We start from the raw sequence: 21,919 nt of genomic DNA on the forward strand, positions 1-21,919 counted from the left end.
CCAAAACGTAGATGATATTGCAAATTTCCCACTAACACCCAGCAACTGTTGCAAAGGCATTTGTTGTTTGTGCTTCACGCTAGTGCAGAAAGTATTTCGGATGCTGCAAGTCAAACTCTGGGAAGCATAGCAGACATAGAAACTAGTTTGTGACATGCGATTGTTGGTTGTTGTTGTTATTTTTTTTGCTATTCTTTAATTGGATATTCAGCAATTGCGCTATTATTTATTAATTTGCGTGATTTATTTATTATTTAAATAGCGAAAAAGTGTGCCAAAAATTGAGGTGACTGACAAGTGACGAGCTCGCTTTACTTCATTTGTTGTTGGTATAGTGCAGAGAATCAGCTCTGTAAGCTGTATGGTAATTGACTTTCTTTTTTTAGCCAGCTCTTGAAGTTATTAAATGTGTTATATTGTTGTGGATGCTAAGGGGTAGCGTTATTGCTCTCATAAACGTGGATTATTTTGAGCAACATTACGCGTTAGATAACAAATTGCGTATTTTTAAATTGTTTACCAACAGTTCTTGTGTTATGTAAGGAAATTGCGTGAGGTAATGGTATACACTTCAATGTTTTGAAAACAATATCTTTGGTATTTGTATAAAAATTGGAATTTTTTCTATCTCTAGAAATGTTTATCTGTTTGTTTGAAACCATTTCGAAAACAATAGTTAGCTTTCTTATTAGTTTCCTTCCATTATTTTTTCATTCATGCAAGTTTAGACGATCTCAACATAGCCGGAAACCACGAAATTTTCTTAATTTTGATTGAATAGTCAAAAATTTTGAAATTTATAATTTAAAAATTGACAGCAAATACTCCACATCATTCCCATAAGGAAGAGTTCAAAATCTATAACTTCATTCAGCCATTTTGACTTGTCAGCACTTATTCAGCTGTGGTCAAAGGTAGCTGAATACAACACTGAATGTCATAAAACAGAAAAACTAGTATAGAATTATTGCCTAAAAGCATTCAGCGTCAAAAAATAGATTAAGTGTTGAAGTATAATGAATTGTTTCTAATATTACTTGATAATATTGCCCGTCATCGACATATTGTTTCAAATCTTCATTAATCCAATCTTATTTAAACGAGATGTAATTCCATAACCTCAAATTTCCAGAGCTTTTGTTATTCAGCACTTATTCAGCTTAGAAAAATTATAGCTGGATAAAGCGCTGAATATCTGAAGAACTGAAAAACAAGATATAGAGTTGCCTAAGCAAATTTGAAATGCGAATTTCGACATTTTGTTTCAAATCTTCATTAATTCAATCTTATTTAAACGAGATATAAATTCAACATTTCAAATTTTCAGATCTTTTGGTATTCAGCACTTCTTCAGCTTAGGAAAACGATAGTTGAACAAAGCGCTGAATAACAAAAGAACTGAAAAATTTTCCTTAAGCAAATTTAATTAGCGAATATGACGTCTTCGACATAAAACTAGTTTTATTAATTTTCCATAATTCATAATTTCTTTCATTCTTGATTATACATATTAGTATCGGAGTTTTAAATTCTCATATTTATTTATAAGGCTGCTTTGGTTCATCGAGGTGTGGGAAAATAAAAATTTTATATTTAGGAGCACCTAAGTGTACAACAAATCTTATTTAAACGAGATATAAATTCAACATTTCAAATTTTCAGATCTTTTGGTATTCAGCACTTCTTCAGCTTAGGAAAACGATAGTTGAACAAAGCGCTGAATAACAAAAGAACTGAAAAATTTTCCTTAAGCAAATTTAATTAGCGAATATGACGTCTTCGACATAAAACTAGTTTTATTAATTTTCCATAATTCATAATTTCTTTCATTCTTGATTATACATATTAGTATCGGAGTTTTAAATTCTCATATTTATTTATAAGGCTGCTTTGGTTCATCGAGGTGTGGGAAAATAAAAATTTTATATTTAGGAGCACCTAAGTGTACAACAAATGATCTTCTTCAAAGCATTATAAAGCTTCTCAGAGTTTTAACTGCTTGTATCGGATATTGAAATGCTTATATTACGTGAAGAAAGTTTGATTTTCCCAATAATGTAGTTATCTATATCAATTCTCATATAATTCTCCAACTATATCAATTTTTTAAAGAAATTTTACATATATCTCGAATCGTGCATATAATGAAATCGACTCTGTTAGTAAATCTGTTAACTGGAAAATTTCGATTGGGCAATTTGCATGCAATTTTATGCATCAAGAAAAAACTAAGGCATATTTTTTAAACATTTACACTTAATCATGGAAAAAATATCGCACATCCAACACACGCACGGCCCGCAACATGCTGTTGCACAATTTCCATCATTCACATGCATCAACGAAACACTTGAAATTCCGTCATTTGCAATGAGCCAGCAAACCGAAAGACAGTCGATGAGAATTATGTATTTATCTGCCGTTTGGCAGCGGCGAAATTTCTACATGCAACGCACAAAAGCGGCGGCCGCACCTGCAAAACGTCAGTTAATTGTGATGGGATAACCGCAGAGTTGAAACCAACTGATAATAAAAAATAACGCCGCATGCAAAGCAAAAATAAAAACAAAATATGGGCTAAATTGCACGCGTCGAGCAAGAGCTGTGAACGAAATGATCAAACCGCAACAGGCGTCACGTAACACGATGCCTTGCGGGCGGTGGTGGTGGTGGTGCGCCATGTGGTATGAGTGATGCGTAATTAATTTGCATTCATGTACGCGTAAACCGCGAAAAATGTAATAGATTTTTAATAATGCATGCCGATGTGTGACTGTGTGTTTGGCTGCTGTCGCTGGTAAGTGCCGGCAATCAGCAATTTTTTCCCCGCATCGCAGATGAAATCTCTTTGCGCGCTACTCATTACGGTATGTGTAATTACAGTGGTTGTTGTTGTTGTTAATAACAAAGCTTTGCAACGACCAACAGCAACAAAATGTAGCATAAAACCGTTGAAATTTGTGGCATGTAGTGATAAACAAAAGCAATTGAGCGCAACAATGGGCCAAAGTGGGAGTGAATGAAAATAAAGCAACAACAACACATACACAATCATAATAAACGAAGCTGGAAATAATTGTAGGGAAACAAAAGAGCGTTAAACAAACGCAAAAATAATGCGTTATACAACAATAGCAGCAACAAGCGGCAAGTAATAAGCGCGTCTAAGCTATGCTTTTTTCCAACACAATTTGTTGTTGTTCATTACTATTGTATTTGTTTCCCTATTGCCCTGTGCGCATTGCCACAATGTTGTTGTTGTCATTTTCAATTTACTTAAGTCAAGCAGCTACAGGCGTACATACCATGAAATGAACATTAATTGTGCAGGTAATAAATCTGTGGTATGCTGGCGGCGAGCATGCGCGGCATCACCGCCAAGTAGTGATGCGGCAAAACGCGCATCTTACGTTGCCACAATGAGTTTATGAATGCTGTGCGGCTGAAAAAATACCAAAAAAAAAGTACAAATATTTTTCGGTGTTTACCAGCGTTGGACAAATGCGTTTGTTTTGTAAGCGTACTAACATATAAAACTCAAACAAAAAGTGATTACGTTGGTAAAAATATTAATAAAAGTAAACAAGTAATTATGTTGAAAGCAGAGGTGGCAATAATGCGTCGAAAAAACAGCATTTCATCGGCATAAATAAGTAATTACATAGTTGAACAGATCGCTGTAATGTTATTACATTAAGTAACACCGGTAGTAGGTGGTCGGTTACCGCTAAAGGGCTGTATTTAGGGAGCAGAAAATTAATTTTCTCACAGCAGGAATTTCACTCATGAGAAGAAAATAAGTAATTTTAAGGTATTTTCGATTTTTTTATCATTGATGGTTAAGGCATATGAATTTCACAATTCATAGTGTGTTACAGTAATCGGATTTAGTTCAAATTTTCGCCGTTTCGTTTGATAATCTTTTCCATCTAGACGGCATTTTCATCATACCCCCCTCGTAGAAGCCACCCTTCTTATTTGCGAAGTACTCGAACAGCCACTTTTCAAAAGCCTTTTTTGAATTCAACTTTACACCACCAAGGACTTTCGCCATGGACAGGAACAGGATCACTTGGCGCTATGTCCGCTTGGCACTTGTCCGCTTCAAAAATGGGTCAAGTTCGTTCCATTTCAGCAGCATATCGCAGGCGTTGATTCGGTCCAGAAGGTCTTTTTGCGTCAAATCATGCGGCAACCAAACATCAACCTTTTTTGTGTATCCAGCCTTCTGCAGATAGTTAGTTTAAAATGGTTTGGTGAATAACTGCCATCTCCTGGACGATGTCACGAGATGCCACATGCCGGTCTAACTCAATGTTTTCCATGATTTGATTGGTATTCGTCGTCACAAGTCTTCCACCGGCTGTCTTATACATTCGTGTCATTTTCACCCGCTCTTAATCGTCGAAACCATTCGCAGCTCTTTGAAAGCTTTTGAATATGTGACGATATATCATGCTTTAGAATCTCATAAAGAATATTATACTGAAGCCGCAATATTCTTGCAGGATAGGTTTCCACATCAAAGTCAATGTCACTTCTTATAAAAGTTTGCAAAATTCATTTCTGTGACCTTTCTTCAAAAGAAAACAAAAATATTTATTGTTTGAGTTACGCCTCTCTTCGAGTAAACTCACACTACAACTAATAAGAAAGTGTGGATGTAATTAAATACAGTTATTTATACATACGAGTATTTAAAAAATAAGCAATAAAACTTTACAGCATCATGAATCTCACTACTCCTCTGCCTCTACCTAGCCAACGCGATGCTTTTGTCATCCAACACGAAACTGGTTCAAGTTTTCGATGTGACCGCAAATGAAAGACATCATCAATAGCAACAAAAGCGGTTCGCTAAAAAGCTGTCGGCATGTTGCTACAGCCAATTACAATGCGTATTTTTGCACGTTAGTTAGTGGGTTTGTTGCGCATGCGCACACACTCGCGCTGCAAACGACAATTGACTTGGTAATTTTACCAGTTCAACTTGCATTGCTCCAATTTTGTGCGCAATTTTTCCTTTTACCCAGTTACAGGTTTTGCTTTATAAGCCTGTGGGTATTTTGTAACAGCGCTATTGATCCACTTTGCGACCACGAAAGTGGAGTAATGCTAACGGCTATCGAATGTGTGACGTTGGCATTGAGAGGTCGTTGTGACTGCGCGTTTGAAAGTGAAAATTATATAATAACGGGAGTTTGTTTTGCTATAAATTTTCGCAGTTGACAATGGAAAAAGCTTGATTAGCATCTTTTTTGGAGTATTAGGGCGGTATAAAGTATAGGAAAATGCTTATTAATAAGAATTTAAAGAAAAACAGAAATTTTCATCAATTTAAATCAGGTGTATTTCGATACAAATGAACGATATAAGATCATTTTGATTATATAACTTCAAGAAAAATTAAAAAAAAAAAATATTTTTTGCTATTAAACTATAGACCATTTTCATTCAACACCATTTCTATTCTTCCAATTACAGCCCATTCCCTTTAACAATCAATTTCGCCGGCAGCTCTCCAGCCAACAGCATATTCTAACGGACGTGCAACACCATACACAACCACGTCAAGCACAGCAGCAACAGCAACAACAGTATTTGCTGCAGCAATCCCCAAGCGTGGAAGTACCGATACAAACTCAGCAGCAACGCAATCGTCAGGTGTTGCCCACTGTGAATACACGCTTTCCGCCTAACGGCAACGGACGTGGCAATTACGTCAACAATGCAAATGCTAATGGCAACAATAACAACAATGACCAATACCAACAGAACTCAGTTTTCCAACGTTCCACACAGAATCAATTGTATACGCCACAGCAGCCGATACGTTTCCAGCAGCCACAACAACAACAACAACAGCAACAGCAGCCATTACAGCAACAACAAAATATCGATCAACACACGCAGAATTTCTTAACTTTGCGCAATTTCGGCAATCAACAAGTGGGTCCACAACAGAGCTTGCCACAACGTTCGTACAACAACAAGCCATTCCAGTCACAGACAACTCAACAGCAGCAGCAACAGCAACCACTGCAACAACCAATCTACTCTACACTACCGAACAGCCTTTATAAGCAGCAACCGCAGCAACAACAACTGCAACCAGGACCCTCAAATTTTGGCTTGCCACAGACACAACAAAAGCTACCGAGCTCACTGCCGGTGCCCACTTTCCAGCCGCAGAGCGTAGCGCAGGCGCCATTGAAAGCCGCATTCTCCACCACGCCACAGTTGATTTTCCAACAACAGCAGCAGCAGCAACAACCACAGCTGTTGCCATTGCCACAACAACAGCAGCAACATCAACACACGAACTATCAACAACTGCCGTTGCAACAGCAGCAAAGCGGCGCTTTCCAGTTGACACCCAACTTGGGACTGCCGGTGCCACAGATCTTCCCCAATCTGCAGTCGACCGCCTTTCCGTCCGCACAACAACAGCCACAACAGCAACAGCCCCAACAACAGTATGTTAATCCACCTTTTGCCACACTACCAACACCGCAAGCCCAGTCCGCCGATCAGGAGTACAAACAGAAGATCATACAGAAGCACGAACAGTTCGTACAGAAACAATATGAGAAGTCACAGAACAAGGTGCGTCAACAACATGAGGAATTCCTCGCTAAACAGCAGACGCTCAAGCAACAATTGGTCCCCACATTGCAGTTGCCACTACAACAACAACAGTTGCAACAACAGCAATACCAAAATTACCAGCAACCTCCACGCAGTCGCCCATTGGCACCTTCGGAGCTGCATTTGTTCTCATCTGCCTTGCAGAAGTATCACGAGGAACATCCCACAACGACAACAACGACCACCACAACTACCACCACCACTGAGGCAACCCCACCGCCAAGCAGTAAACAGAACAGCAAAGACATCTATGCACAAGTGAAGGCCGAGCTCGGCAAGTACGGCATGAAAACCACACCCGGTAAGAAACCCGTCAAGACTATCGGTCGCGATGAACTGCTGAAGCAACTAAAAGCTGCACTTGCTGAGGCGCCACAGAAGGAAGACGATAATAAAACCTACTCTGAGATGGACTTAGTGTTGCCGAATGGTCAACGCGTGCAAGTCATCCGCACCACAGATCCCAATTTGGTTAAAGGACAACAAGCGCTTTCACAGGATCAACTGCAATCCTTGCTGGCCCAACAGGGTATTTCTGCGCCTGAAGCGGTGAGCGCGCCAGCTGGTGGTAAATTGAGTATAGCCGATGTGGCGCCTGAAGGTGCGAAGGACCTCGTCTTGCCAAATGGCTCGAAAGTGCAAATCTCGCGTTCTCCCGATCCAGAAGCAGCCATCGATCCACAAGCATTGCCTGGCGGTGTAGATTTCTCCAATTTAGCTTCACTCTATGGTGGCGACATTGAAGGTATCTCAAGCGGCGCCAACAGCATTGCCAGCTCAGCGGTGATACAGTCCGACTCCGATGAACCACCAACACTCGAAGAGTTGGCCAAACGTGGACTCATACCCGATGGCTATGAAATTGAAGGTTTAAGTTCGAATAAACCAGCGCCTCCACCGCAACCAGCACCCACTTTACCACCAAAGAAGAAGGCCACATATGTCTACCTTGAGGAACAAGCTGATGGTAGCTTCAAGATACAAGGTGTCAAAGCCAATGGTGAGAAGGAAACAAAACAAACAGGTGCCGAAGTGGAGAGCATTTTGGAGCGCATACGCAGCGGTGAAATTAAGCTGCCGCCCTCAGTCTCACGTCTAACCCTACCCAATGATGAAGTTGTCGAGATACAGGGTGGTAATATTATAAAAACTACCGCTGCACCGTCCACTACACCCAGCACAACCACCTCGACAACCACTAGTACCACAACGACAACCACAACCACTACTGAGTTCCCATTCGCGCGTACATCACCGATACGTCACCAATACCATTCCACGCGTACAACGCCCTATGTCTACCCCAGTACTACTTACGCACCACTTGTACATCGCACAAGCCCCGCTGAAGTATCATATGCACCTGCTGCACCAGAATCTACCGCCACCACCTACTACACCACACCAGCTCCGATTTACACTGCCTCTACTGCACCTGTAGTCTATGAGACCTCAACACCGTTTGCCGTCACCGAACGTTTGGTCGATACGGTGCCAGAGTCGGGTCACTACACCGATACGCTGGTGCAAGAAACCGAGAATACTGAAAAGGCTGCCGAAGTGACCTCTACAAACCCTAGTGAAGACCTCATACAGATACTCAAATCTAATGGACTCTTCGCCATGGCTAAATATTTACGTCAATCCGGTTTGGATAGCATCTTGAATGAAACTGGTCCATATACGGTATTTGTACCAACGGATAAGGCTTTCAAAAATTTGCTGGTACAACTTGGTGGACCTGAACGCGCTGAGGAGAAGTTTAAGGCGAACCCCAGACTGCTGAGTGGCGTAAGTGTTTGATTGATAATTTTTTAGAAAATATTAATTAAATTTATCTTCTTTGAAACAGTTATTGTTGCACCACGTGATACCAGGTGCTTTCGAGATTGCAACGCTTCAAGATGAGATGACAGGTGTCTCTTTGGCGGGCACGCAACTGCGCGTTAATCAGTACACGATGCACGATCAGGAGTGGAACGATGTGACTGTGAGTATTAAAGATCAAGAATATATGTAGAATCTAATGATCGAAATACCCTCTCTTTACTCTCTTCTAGATCACAACAATAAACGGCGCTATGGTCTTACTGAACAAGAAGGATATAAAGATACCGCAAGGTGTCGCGCATGCTGTTGATCGTGTCATGTTCCCGTTACCAGTGGGTGATCTCTTGCAGACACTGCAATCAGATCGTGAAAATCGGTTCTCCAACTTCTTGAAAATTCTGTACACTTCAGGCCTATCAGAGAAACTACAAAGTAAAGGTAAAAGCTAGCTCTTCAGTCAGCGTTCTAATTTTAATTTCATTTCTAATTTTCTCTTTCCCTCTCTCCTCAAAGGCATCAAAACCTACACCGTTTTTGCTCCCGTAGACAAGAGCTTCCGCGACATGGAATCCGATACGTTGGAGAAACTTTTCAATGACAAAGATGCTGCCGAAGAGTTCGCTATGAAACACATTGTACCCGGTTCATTGTTCTCAGCTGGCATGCGTTTCTATCAAGTGAAGGACTCATTGCAAACCGGTAAAACCGTTATACTGCAAAAGACATCCGCTGGCAAAATCAAAGTGAACGACGCACAAATGGTCACATCGAATATACCAGCAACAAATGGCGTCATACACGCATTGGATGGTGTGCTGGCGTGAGCTTAAAGCTTTGTAAGCTGCACAAAAACACAAACAACATTATTAAGTTAGCATTAAATAAACGATTCTATAGGCTTTAATTTAAGAAACGAACGCATGGAACGCGATTTTCAAAAGTAATGGACTTCAATTTGAAAAATTTATTTGAAAAATAGTTGTGTTTTACAACAAACAAACAAAAAAAAAATAGTGAAGTAAATCTTGCCAGGTGCGCTTTAGCAGCTTTCGTAGCTAATGCGACGAAAGCACTAAAGTTAGTTAATGTTACAGTGGTAACTATCGGTTATTTAATTCTTAAATTATTGGTTTTATATTTTTCGCTGTTAGTAAATAATTTCGAAATAACAACAACAAAATCCGCTGGTGCTTCCAATATTACAAGTAATTTCCACGAATGTATGCTATTCTTGTCACCGAGTGATGGGTAGTTGGCAAAAGTTAATATTTTATTGGCTCTTGTAATTAATTTTCGCTTATATGAATTTATAAATTGTTTATTTTAATTATTCTTGTTCAATTAAAACATGCCTAGGCGCTTTTAAGCTCCTAAGCTTCCAAAAATTAATCTAAAAGCATGGTTTTGTTCAAACTTACTTTTACTTTCTTAGTGAAAGCTTTCGATTTCGTAAATTATGAAAGCTCTTCATTTGTCAAAGCTCAAAATTTTATTTGAACTAAGAGTTTCTTTTCAAAGCACCACCGCTCATCTAAATTATTTAACACATATACCTTTCCATTTTCAAACACATACAAGCGCATATTCATATACACACGAAGTTATTCAATATTTTGCACCAAACCTTCATTTAAGTGACTATATAAAATAAATATTTTTTTTACAAAATTTCGAAAAATTTTATTATTGAAAATATTGTACTTAATATGCATATTCTTAAGTTTATTAATGTAAAAAAAAACTGTCTATATAATTTAGACAAATTTTTTTGTTGTAATATTAACAACCTATGTATCTTAATGTATATACAACGCTATTATTTTAATTTTTATACGAAATATTGTAAATGTCTACTTATGTCATTATAAATGCAAATTCATCGAATATCATTTGCTGGAATTCATTTGAGTCTTAATGAATATAAAGCCGCAAATGATTATATTGAGGTTCATTTATCAATAAAGTTAAAATGTAAATAACTTGATTTTATTTTTATTAGTGGGAATAAATTTTAGGCAGGGTTGGTTTTAAACATTTTTGGTAGCATTTGGATAAGAGACTAGTTTCTGAAATTCGGTGGATCGGGTCTTCTTTAAGAGAATAGTGATTTTATAGATATTTATTTTTAAATATAATCCCAAGATATATATTTATTTATGAATTTATTTTATTTTTTATAAAAAATAAATACTTGCTCTCCGTCTAAGGATTAAAATCAGCTTTTAGTCTTCTACCATAGCAGCCTGCAGTCTTATCGAGTTTATTTTTCAAAAAAAAATACCAATTGCCCGCAGATTCGTTTATTGCTGGTCTTCCGATATACTTTTTTGCATTTTTGGAGTTTCAAAAGACCTATACACGAAACTTGATATCCCTAACTCTTGTCATCTACCAACTACAGTACGAAGAAGAATTTTTATATCATTTCATATCAGATTGTGACTTTGCTAAATTAGTTTCGGTCTCGAACCAGCTGTCTGCAGCAAAGGCAGAAAGCAGCAAAGACATAAACCTCATTGAAAGCTTTATAAAAAGTTCGGTATTTGGAAAGCCATACAAATCTGGTAATATCTTTATGTGTATATGAAAAATTAATTAAAAATACAGATATAAACATGGCTAAGAATTTGAATAATTAAATTATTATTTTCATAAATTAGTATAAATGAAAGTACCATAGGTATATTATTAGGGAACATATATTATAGGAAATACATTTCTAGAAAGAATAATTAATTTAATTTTTTTTTTTTAATTTTTAAATTAATTTTCTTTATTTGTTTTTTTTTTTTTCAATTTAAAAATTTGTAAACATTTTTAAACAATCCTAATATTTTTAGTTGTAAATGAAATTAAAATATTATTATACAATTTATAAAATTCATACAGGAATATTATTTAGATCTCATTAAACTCACCTTTTAACTGGCAACCTACATGCATATACGTTTGTATATACACTTGTGTGTATGGTCGTACGGTTGTGAAAACGGTTCGTCGTCGGTTCGCGCTCGGTTATTCTAAGTAAAAGTTAACAATTTAAATAGTTTAAAAGTGCAGTTTTTGAAAAATGATGTGCGCTATGTGTTGTGAAGAAAATCAGTGCAATAATACAAAAAGCAGCTAGTGAAAAAATGCGAAAGGCAAATCAGAGAAACTGCAAAGGCCTTTATTTGGTAATGTGTGTGTTAGTTAGTTATGTAAGTAAAAGCCAAAATGAAAATCTCTAAATAGTGGTGAAAATTGGAAATCAAAATTAAAATCAGTGAAAATAAATGCAAATTTCTATATGCACTATAAAATGGCTGTTAGTGAAGCCTATGAAAAGCTTAAAGCTCGTTTTTAGTGAAAAGCGCACTTCCCTTCATTTCCTATGTGCTTCCAAAATTGTAGAGAAATACGCGTTCGTTCGTTCGTCTCGTGTGCATATGTATGTATGCTGCTAGTCGATTTGTTCGGTGTCGTGCAGTTCGCTTCCTTAAATTTATTGTTATGTCGGTCGTGTAAATGCTAAGTAAAGCTGCTACTAAACGGTGAGTTTGTGATTTTGTTCTCTCGCTCTTTCGTTTGTATATTAGTATGTATGAAAATTGGCTCTGATCGGAAGCTACAACTTGCCAGCGGATACTAGTGGACTTCCAGTAGGAAGCTCCTAATATGTATAAGCACATAGTCATGTATAAATAATAGAAGGTTCTGAACTTAAAATTATAGCTTTGAAACCCTAAATGAAATCCTGAACTTATGATTGCTTTGAAACCATAAATTATGTAAGCGTCCGTTGTGTGTGTCTTTGCTGCATGTAGTTGGTTGTGGAATTTACTATATCGTTTTTGGTCAAAGACCGTATACAAATATTATACGTTCTCTATTAAAACGATATTTAAATATATTTTACGTTCTATGCATACGATCTTAATATTTGAGCGTACATATTTGAAAATTTGCTTGCTCATATTATTTGTAAATTGTTTTTGAAATATCAAATAAACCAACCGCATACGTTCTGATGTATTTGCAAATAAAAACTACAATTTAAAAAGGTTTACATTTAATTTTTCATAAATTCTTTATTAAATCGACGTTTAAAATTGTCATAAATTTTTCATTTAACATTACTTAGGGTCTTCATAGGTTTCACTTGTAATTCTTTTTTTTCATTTATTTATTTTAATAATTATAATATTAATTCTGCATTTACTCTGGCCTAATGCGATTGCAATGAAAATTATCGCTTTTCTCCAATTTCTATAAGCGAGTAAATGTTTTTTTCTGTTACTCTCTGCATTCGTTTGCATTGCAAACGCTTTCCTTTTGGTTTTAATTAAAATTTCTTAGTTTATTTGTATTTAAATTAAGTTTGTCTTTCATATTTTCAATATCGTTTTGATTAGTTTAGCTTCCTAAATGAGTTTGTCTTCGTTTGTAATTTTTGCTTTTCTCTTATATTTTAATACAATTATCCTCAAATCGTTATTTTAAATAAATTCTATACGTTTTTGTGTGTGTATTTTCACCAAATTTAAGTTTTTTTTTATTTTATTTATTTAATATCCGTTTTTACAATACACATTTATAGTAAATTTATTTATTTTTATTTTTTTTCGCTTTTCCGTTTTCACTTTTCATTTCATCTATATCTAATACACTGTTGCTTTGAGTGCAAAATGCAATTTAATTAGCATTTAAAAAATTTAACAGCATAACATTATATAAGTATTGTACAATAAAAACGAAAACATTTGCTATTGAAAATATTTATACAATTGTAGGGTAGTAAAGATAATAAATAAAATAAATGGAAATTGAATAAGAAATATTAAATAAATTTTTAAATATAATAAAATAAATATATTTAATGGCGAAAATTATAAAAACTTATAAAAACGAATGTGTAAATAATTTTGAAAAATAAAGAATAATTTTCAATAAAAAAATAAACCATGAATAATAAATATTGGATATATGAAACGAATTTAATTACATACAGCAATAAAGTTGTTTTATATCTGGAACCAATGTTGTTACACTTAGTTAAAATGTCAAAAATATTACATTTTATTTAAAAACTATTTTTTTTATATCTAATAATTTTTGGTTTAAATTATACAAAAATAAATTTTTGAAAAACATTTTTTAAATAACTTTTTTTTTTTAATTTTTTGTTCTCTAAAAATATTTATTAAGCAAGTTAAACTAATTTTAATTTAATTAAAAACAAAAACCGATAACTTTTTATAAAAAAAATATATTAAAATTTTTTGTATTATTTTTTTACACTTCTTTAAAATTATTTTTAATTTTAAAAATATTTTTTTAAACTCTTTTAATATGTTTGTCTTGTCGAAAAAATTTTTTCTCAACTTATTATTGTTTATTTAAATATAAAAAATTAAAAAAAAAAATTATTATATTATTTCCTTCAAATTCGTTTCGTGTCCCAATTTTTCTCAAACAATTTTAAAAGTCTTAAACTAAAAAGTTTTCCAATTCTATTATTGTTTAATTAAGAAGCTCTATTATTTATAACAAAAATAAAATAGTAAATTTAATAAATAAATAAATTAAAAACAAAAATCTCATGCAGTTTAAAAAGGCAGATAACAAAAATAATAAATAAATTATAAAAATATCAAAACACAAAAAGAAAAAATGAATGAAAGCAATAATAATAATAGATATTACATTATAACAATAACAAAATAACTCTAAAAAATATTTTAATAAAAACAAAAATAATATAATAATATTTAAAATTTACGAAAGCAATATCTATATTTTCAATACTTAGCAAAAACTATTAAATAACCATTTTAATTAGTTTATTAGAAGCTACAAGTAACTGATTTTTATAAGCTAATAAAATCTTGTATTATAATAATTTACATATTTTTTTGTATTTGCATTTTTTTAGTTTTTCATCTAATAATATTTTTTCTTAATATCACCCTGTATAAAATTTTCCATAGTATTTTCGCAGTTTTTGGCTTATTTTTCAAAAGTTTTACGATTACTAAAGTGGAAAGCAAATAATATAAAAAACTATTATTTTGTTACACAGAAATAGCAGATTTTAAAATTTCTTCAAAAATTAATTTAACACAAGAACATACAAAATTTAAATTGAATAGAAAGCATTTTTTGGCATATACATTTACATTGAGAGAAAATTCAATAAACTTATGCTCATTAAAGTGAAATTTTTTCACTTTCGATTCTTGTATTTGACTATTTGCGATTGCGTTCCACTTTTTTCTATTGCTGTTTTTATTATTATTATTATTTGGTATTGGATTTCAAGGGTGAGATTTACACATTAAATGTAAATACGTATTCTCTATTTATGCTTTGAGCCAGATTGATGTGACTAAACGTGGATCTATAGTATATAATTAATATTGAATTTAGAAAATGTACAGTTAATTTCAGTTTAAGTCTGATTAAAGAAACTAAAAATATGTTTCCATAGACAGTTAATTTTTTTTTCATAAAATTCGCTACTGAAATGCTTGTAATTCTCCACCAGCCTAATAAATTGCAAAGTTGATAACTTTTTGAATCAAATATGGATTGTAATCTGTCGATTGAGCTGATTGAAAGCTATAAGAATCGGTTAGAGTCACGAAATTCGTCTCAGTTGTATTAATATTCTTTAACAATTTAATGTGCTTTAACAATTGTATGTGTTCTTTTGATCTTTGCTTGCTTAAATGCTTTATTCTACGGCCCACTATAACCGCAGCCTAATTATTATTAAAATTGTTTAAGAATGCTCAAAAGTTGAAGGGTCTTGATTTAACTCGTAGAGTTCATTGTAAAATCTCAGAGGACTACTCTCCGTTTTGTGCTAAATTAAACTACTAATCACCTCGTAAGATTCCCGTTTAGTCACACAGATCCAGCATTATATACTGTTGGCTGCTATTGTAGTTCAAGAAAATTAATGCAAGTAGAACATCTATTTATTACATAGTTTTGCATTTAAACATTTGGCTTTGGCTATTTTGTTTTATATTTCATTGGTTTCTTGTTGACTTGACTATTTTTGCGTTTCTGGTTACTGCTATTATAAGTGTTTTTTATTTACTGTTAAAATAGGAACAACCCGCACACTTAAGTGTGGGTCTATGGTGAGTTTATGTTTGCTATAGAAAATGCTGTCCACAAAAATTCATGCCACACAATAAATGAATTCGTTTTTGCTGAATAAAAATTACACGCTATTTCGTTTACTAAAACTCAAACGGCATAAAATTAAGAATTAAAAAAACTAAAAACGCTACAAATTGAACTTTCCGCACTAAATAACCGCACCATACATATTCACCACACAATAAAATCCACCCATTGTGCCATTTACTGTTGTTGCACAAGCAGCTGTTCCACCTGATCGGCAGTGCGTAGCAGGAAAGCTGCGCTCTCCCGATACGCCGAGATCACTTGACGCGCTGCCGTTATTTCGTTGGGACTCAGTTTGTGTGCCAACAATGGCGGTGGGCGTACTGCAGCAGCTGCCACAACATTTGGATCATTCAATGAGCCACCAACCATTTGATTGGCATTCATGCCGGTCGCCATGATCGCTTGCTGTTGCTGCTGCTGCTGTTGTTGCTGCTGTTGTTGCTGCTGCTGTTGCTGTTGCTGTTGTTGCAGCTGTTGTAGCTGCTGTGTGGCGGTGACGAGCGCATTATTATTATTGATGGAGAGACCGCCAGTGGCGACCAGACTTGTGAGATTCGGTGCGCCAACACCCATCACGCCGATGTTATTGTTCGTATTGACGGTGGTTGGAGCGGTAGTGAGTGTAACACACGTGCTGGTGGACGATGGTTTCATGGAGAGATCCGTAGGAGCGACTAGAAGTAGAAAAAATAACGCTTTAGTAAAAAATTCTAAGAAATATCTGCGCGAGAAACTTACCATTGCCAAGCCCTGCTACGCCGGGAAAGTAGCCGGGATAGGTTGGTGTGCGACCGGCAGCCACTGCCGCAGCGGCAGCAGCTACGAATGGCGATGCCGCTGATGGTGAAGTGAAATCCGATGGCCGATAAAGTGGACTTGTGGCAGGTAATCCAGCCAGTCCACCTACCGTACCATTGGTTGGCGTATTGCCATTCGATAGTACAGCTGTCAGTGGCTTTATGTCCAGCCCACTAGTGCTACCACTCACGCTTGTGTTTGAACTCAATGCCAGCGGTGAGCTGCGCGCTGAGTTGATACCACCACTGCCACCACCTACGCCAGCCGTCGAAGCAGCCACAGCTGCAGCTGCAGCAGCAGCCACTGCAGCGGCTGGTGTCAACGAAAGCGGTTCGGTGGCATCGGAATTGGGTGTGGAACGTGCGAAGCCACCACCACCGCCGCCAACAAACGGCAGCGTAGACGTTGTGACGGTGGAGAGTGCATCGCCAGCCGAAACCGATGTGATGGTGGAATTGCCAACGCCGCCTACGGATGCGGCGGAACTGGTGGCGGCCACTGCGGCCGCGGCAGCTGCTGCCGCTGCTGCTGCAGCTGCGGCGACGGCTGAACCAGGCGCCGGTATGGCATGTGTGATGGGTTCTAGGCCGATACGCATGCGTTTGGCATTCATGGACTCATTCTCGCAGGCGATCGCCAGTATCTGTTCCGCCTGCACGGACGTCAAATGGGCTGGTGTCGGACGGGTCTGTAGGATAGTAAAACAAAGGTCAATTATAAAGTTCTTTGTGCTTAAATAAGGTCAACTTACGGTGTTATCCCAGCCTTCGCGTGTTTTCTTATTGCGTCGGCACGACTTTAGATACGTTCGTATACGTTTACGTGAGCGATCGCTAAATTCGGGAAATTGTCTGGCGCATGAATCGATGATTGCTTGTATTTTCTCTTTTGGCTGCTTTGAAATTGGCACAATGCGATCAAGATTTTCATCCACAAACAAACGCACGAACATCTAAAGTACAAAAGGCAAGTTAGTAAGTTTCACTCTGCCATTAATACGCACACTTGGGTACTCACATTGAATGCCTTCAGCCGTTCGGGGTCGTGTGTGGCCAACTTCTCGTCTAGTTTATCATCCGAATCATCCTCGGAGCCTTCATCCTCTTCCTTCTGCCCTGATGAGTTTGTCTCATCCTGCGCCTCCATGGGCGATGTCACATCTGTGCGCGGCACTGGCGACAAGGATATGTCCATTTTGTTGTTTGCCGCATTCTGTGCCAACGCATTCTGGTATTGTGCCCACAAACCGCCGACCACACCCAAATCGGGTCCCTCAGTGCCATTGCGTACCGCATTCGAGTTTTGATAATTCCAAGCCAACAACATCAGTTTCAATTTGTCGGCATCCTTCATTAAGCCGGCATAGGGATCCGTTTCGGTGTTATTGTCACCGCCAACGCTCCCAGCCACCGAACCTGCTGCGGCGCTAATGCCCACAACACCGCCGGTGCTAGTGGCGCCGCCATTGCCGGTCGCGTCCGTGGTGGTTGTGGTCGCAACTGCAGCTGGGATGGTCTCCTGAAAGCAAAGAAAATAGAAATGATATTATTAATGAATGAATATGGTATAGTAGAAAAGAAAATGAGGTTAAAGTGTAGGCTGGAATTTGTAAAGAATATTTTCTTCATAAGCCGAGCAGCGACTACTGCCTGCGCGTAACAGTCTCAAGAGTAAGAAAACTTTTTGCCAAACACTGTGATTTGTTGATGTCGGGCAAATGCTTTTGTTTTTAGTAAGTTCGTGGCAAAGACGCTGAGCATCAAAAGTTGTCTCCGTTATTTAGCGTATTTCCAACTATTCTTCTGATGCTGGTTTACTCGATTCATTGAATGTTTCGCTTTTCCAACTCTTTTGTACACACTTTCTCCAAGCTTTGTGACTGTTTTGAGGGAAGACATTCGAAAATTTCTTTTGATTTTCGGTGAATATTTATGGGGTATGTAGCTTCTTCATCAGTTCAAGCAAAGAGTGCGTACAGTCTCCTTTCAATGCATACTGACCGCTAACTGTGAGTGACAAGCAATGATGGGAGTCGCCCTATGGCCGAAAGTTAAAGTCCGAAGCCACGAGTCATCGACTGTCGGTTAAGCAATCTTCATTAGTCCGACTCCCACACTCCGGCGCTTGGGTTGGTTATAAACTTTTATGACCAAAAGATTGCCGAGCCAAGTAATGCACACCAACACACACACCTCCACATTTACGTATGTATTTTTTAAATTCATAGAAGGCATACGTAGCATCTAAGAAATGAATAGAAAAACCACAGAAACTTTGTGTGCACTCTCCAACAAAAATAGGGCTTAAGGCACTCCAAAGGATACAAATGAATATGAATGTGTATGAGTGGCGGCATATAGTTGTCGTCTGCAGTGTACGAGTCACTATAAATGTTCGAAAAATACAGGAGCTCTCTACGTTTGCCTGCTAAATCGTAGCATAAATGCATATACAAGTATGTGTGTGTGAAGATGTATGGAAATGTATGCTTGAGTGCTTCTCCCTTTGGGGTACAATTGAGATAGTACGGTTTATTGAAATACTGGGGGTCAGTGGAAACAAAGTTTCTTATATTTCTTCGCATGAATGATTGAATGGAGACAAAGTGTGGCGAAAGTGTGCGCCAGTGAAGCTTTTTATGCAACCCTTTGCCTATTTGTCTCATACTACAGATACTGGCAGACTCTGGAAGACCTGCTGTAAAGGCAAGAAATTGATTTAATTGAAAGCTAAGCGCATTCTTTTTTTATATTTCTTTAAAATGCGGTTTGCTAACTTTATCTACCACAATTAAGCAGATAAAGTAAATGAAAATCGATGCGATTAAAATGGGATTGGGAAACATATAAGAGTTGAGTAATTGAAATGAAAAGTAAGTGTGAGTGTGTCTTTTTCAAATAAAAAACGAGAATCTATTTAAAAAAAAAAAAGTAGTGTGAATTTTGGAATTTAATTAACGAGAAGTTCGTAATGAAATTAAATAGCATGAGCCGAAATATCTATATTTCACTAAATTTCACTTTCTTTTAGTCATATAAGATACATCGAAGGGTTATTGAAGTTGAGAACTACTTAGAAAGTATACCAATTTTTTTTTTTAGTAATTAGAAATATAATATTTTTTTATAATTAATTCGCTGTAATGAGATGATGACTGCATTAGACACTAACCTGTCGAATTAAATTTCATATATAGTCAAAACCAAATCTCATTGAGTTATGTTGAAGAGATTAATAAGAATTTCAGCACAAAAGATTTTCCCGGCTTAAAAATTTATATTTTTTATTTATATTTTAAAATCCTTAAGAACAGGAGATTAGTAGATCTAGATGAAATTGGTTTGCCATTTTCATCAAGGTGTTATAAAAGGCTCAAGAACAAGGGACACTTTTAAATTACAAAAATAAAGATCGGTAGACCTTCTTTATCTCATATAATTATCAGTCATTTGTTATATTTTTTAAAGACACATAAACTCTTCATATTGCTTACAAGTAATCGTCTTACATATTCGACAGTTTATGAATAGTGACGAATGTGAGTGCCTACTTTGCAAAACCAACTTTTTGAATAAAAAACTCTCCGAAATTCAAATTCCACTCGAATTAGTATTCAATGAAAATGCCTCATAAGTCATTTGGAACTACTTTAGCGGGCTGGGTATGTGGTTAATGTGGCATGAGCTATCAGTACTTCCATGCGTTCCTTGATACTTCTTCTACTAAGCACTTTCTAAGATAGCATTGCCTTTACTATTACCAATGACAAGCACCAAACTCATTCATCTTAACAACAAATAACGTCACAAATAGTTTTCAGTAATAATATGCCGGTAGTTGCGCCTAAAAGTAGACTGACATACATGTAAATGCATGCACATAATGAAATTTTACGCACAAGTATACAGTAGGTTTCCCGCCTTATAGTTGCCCAAGAAGCTGACACAACAACAACGACCGTTAATTTTTCTCAACCTCTTTCGCTTCCTTCAACACATCTTCACGCATTATACTGAGTTATATTGAGTAAAAGTAGTTAGGTTGGTTTGGGGTTGTCTACTACTTCAGCTAGACTTTCAATGACACACTATAAATAGCTGCACACTACTACTATATAATTATATGGTTATATGTGGCCTTCCTTCTGCTGAGTGAAATGCGAAAGAAAAATTATTTGAACTTGTGAAACACTACGGCACTTATACTTAGCGTAGTTTAATGTTGAGTAAAATGAAGTATAATGGGGCAGAAACTTAGAAAAATAATAAGATATTCTTAGATTAGTTATCGGCAAGTATTTATTTCAAATGGTGCTTTAATCAAATTAGCTGATTAAGTTGGAAAATATAGCGTCTCTTAACATTTGTTTAAATTAAAAATATCAGGATCCAGTTATGGAAGATATATATAGGTTTTTATAGTTTTCGATACAGAATTTTTCAAAATGCACCAACACAGAAGAACTTTTAAATTTAATCGAAATATTGATTTTATGACTATCGATATTCATATCGTTCAAATCTTCCCATGTGAAACCTGTCGTTTAAGCAATACTCATGCAAATCTTTAATTATGTCGTTGAGTATTGTTCAAGCCATCGCCAGGTTTCTCATTTGAGCCAAGAAAATAGCATTAAAAAAATATATATATTATTTATATCATTATCGGTAGTCCTTAAAAAGCTCATTTTTCGGTATCCATGCGGACCTACTTTATCTTATTGCTGCTAATAGAAGACCATATAACTATATATAAGAAGAGATGTATGTAGTTGCATTACTCCTCCAGTCTATCAAAATACCACTTACTATTAATAAAACCCATTAAAAATACCTCAGACACCTAAGCTTGGATATGCACCTAAAAGTAGGCAACGCAAAATGTGAAGCATTTGATTGACACTGTTGCCATTATCATTGCAATGCCACGCAACAAAGTGCAATTATGTATGGCAAGGGTGTGACTGAAGTAGCAAAGTAACTACAATTAGGTTTGGCAAATTTTTTTAATATCACCTCTACTCACATACTTATGTATATACGAGGTTATGACAGACGGTAAAAAACTATCTCAACCTTTAAGTTGTGTAGTAGAAAAAAGAAAAACATTAAAAAGTTACTGTAAAACACTGTTGCAAAGTAAATGAGTTGAAAGAGGTACGACTCTAGTTTGAGTTGTTGTAATGTAGTGAACACCGCTGGTACTAGAAACCACCAGTGGTTCAGTATGGGTGTTGGAGTCATGTATATATTTGTAAATGCTATACAGCTATGCTAGCTGAAGTTAGAAGCTTCAGAAAAAAGCTGCACACCTGCCTGCGCCTGCAAAGGGAGACAGCGCTAATTCTTTCTGTGCGCTCACCTTCATTAATTTATTTATGCATACAACCGATTTTTATGCAACTACATGCCGACAGTTATACATATATTTTGCAATACAATATATGCACTATGCGCCTAAA

At 36.2% G+C, this 21,919-nt stretch overlaps 2 protein-coding genes across 2 annotated transcripts in view; one reads left to right on the forward strand and one right to left on the reverse strand.

The window, feature by feature from the left end:
- The window catches only part of LOC105212041 (negative elongation factor A), a 43,483-nt gene extending 33,616 nt beyond the window's left edge, over positions 1-9,867 (forward strand). The window contains exons 2-5 of the mRNA XM_011183790.3: positions 5,485-8,439; positions 8,501-8,638; positions 8,709-8,916; positions 8,992-9,867. Of these exons, the coding sequence (XP_011182092.2) occupies positions 5,485-8,439; positions 8,501-8,638; positions 8,709-8,916; positions 8,992-9,302 (3,612 nt within the window). The 3' untranslated portion in view covers positions 9,303-9,867. The remainder of the gene's footprint in view (positions 1-5,484; positions 8,440-8,500; positions 8,639-8,708; positions 8,917-8,991) is intronic.
- A 4,690-nt stretch (positions 9,868-14,557) lies between these two features.
- Positions 14,558-21,919, reverse strand: part of LOC105212042 (homeotic protein female sterile) — a 47,443-nt gene continuing 40,081 nt past the window's right edge. Inside the window, exons 2-5 of the mRNA XM_011183791.3 lie at positions 17,476-17,976; positions 17,210-17,410; positions 16,399-17,146; positions 14,558-16,334 (exon numbers count right to left, since the gene is read on the reverse strand). Of these exons, the coding sequence (XP_011182093.2) occupies positions 15,835-16,334; positions 16,399-17,146; positions 17,210-17,410; positions 17,476-17,976 (1,950 nt within the window). The 3' untranslated portion in view covers positions 14,558-15,834. The remainder of the gene's footprint in view (positions 16,335-16,398; positions 17,147-17,209; positions 17,411-17,475; positions 17,977-21,919) is intronic.

The sequence above is a fragment of the Zeugodacus cucurbitae genome, chromosome 3 (genome assembly GCF_028554725.1).
Source record: "Zeugodacus cucurbitae isolate PBARC_wt_2022May chromosome 3, idZeuCucr1.2, whole genome shotgun sequence".
Lineage (NCBI taxonomy): Eukaryota > Metazoa > Arthropoda > Insecta > Diptera > Tephritidae > Zeugodacus > Zeugodacus cucurbitae.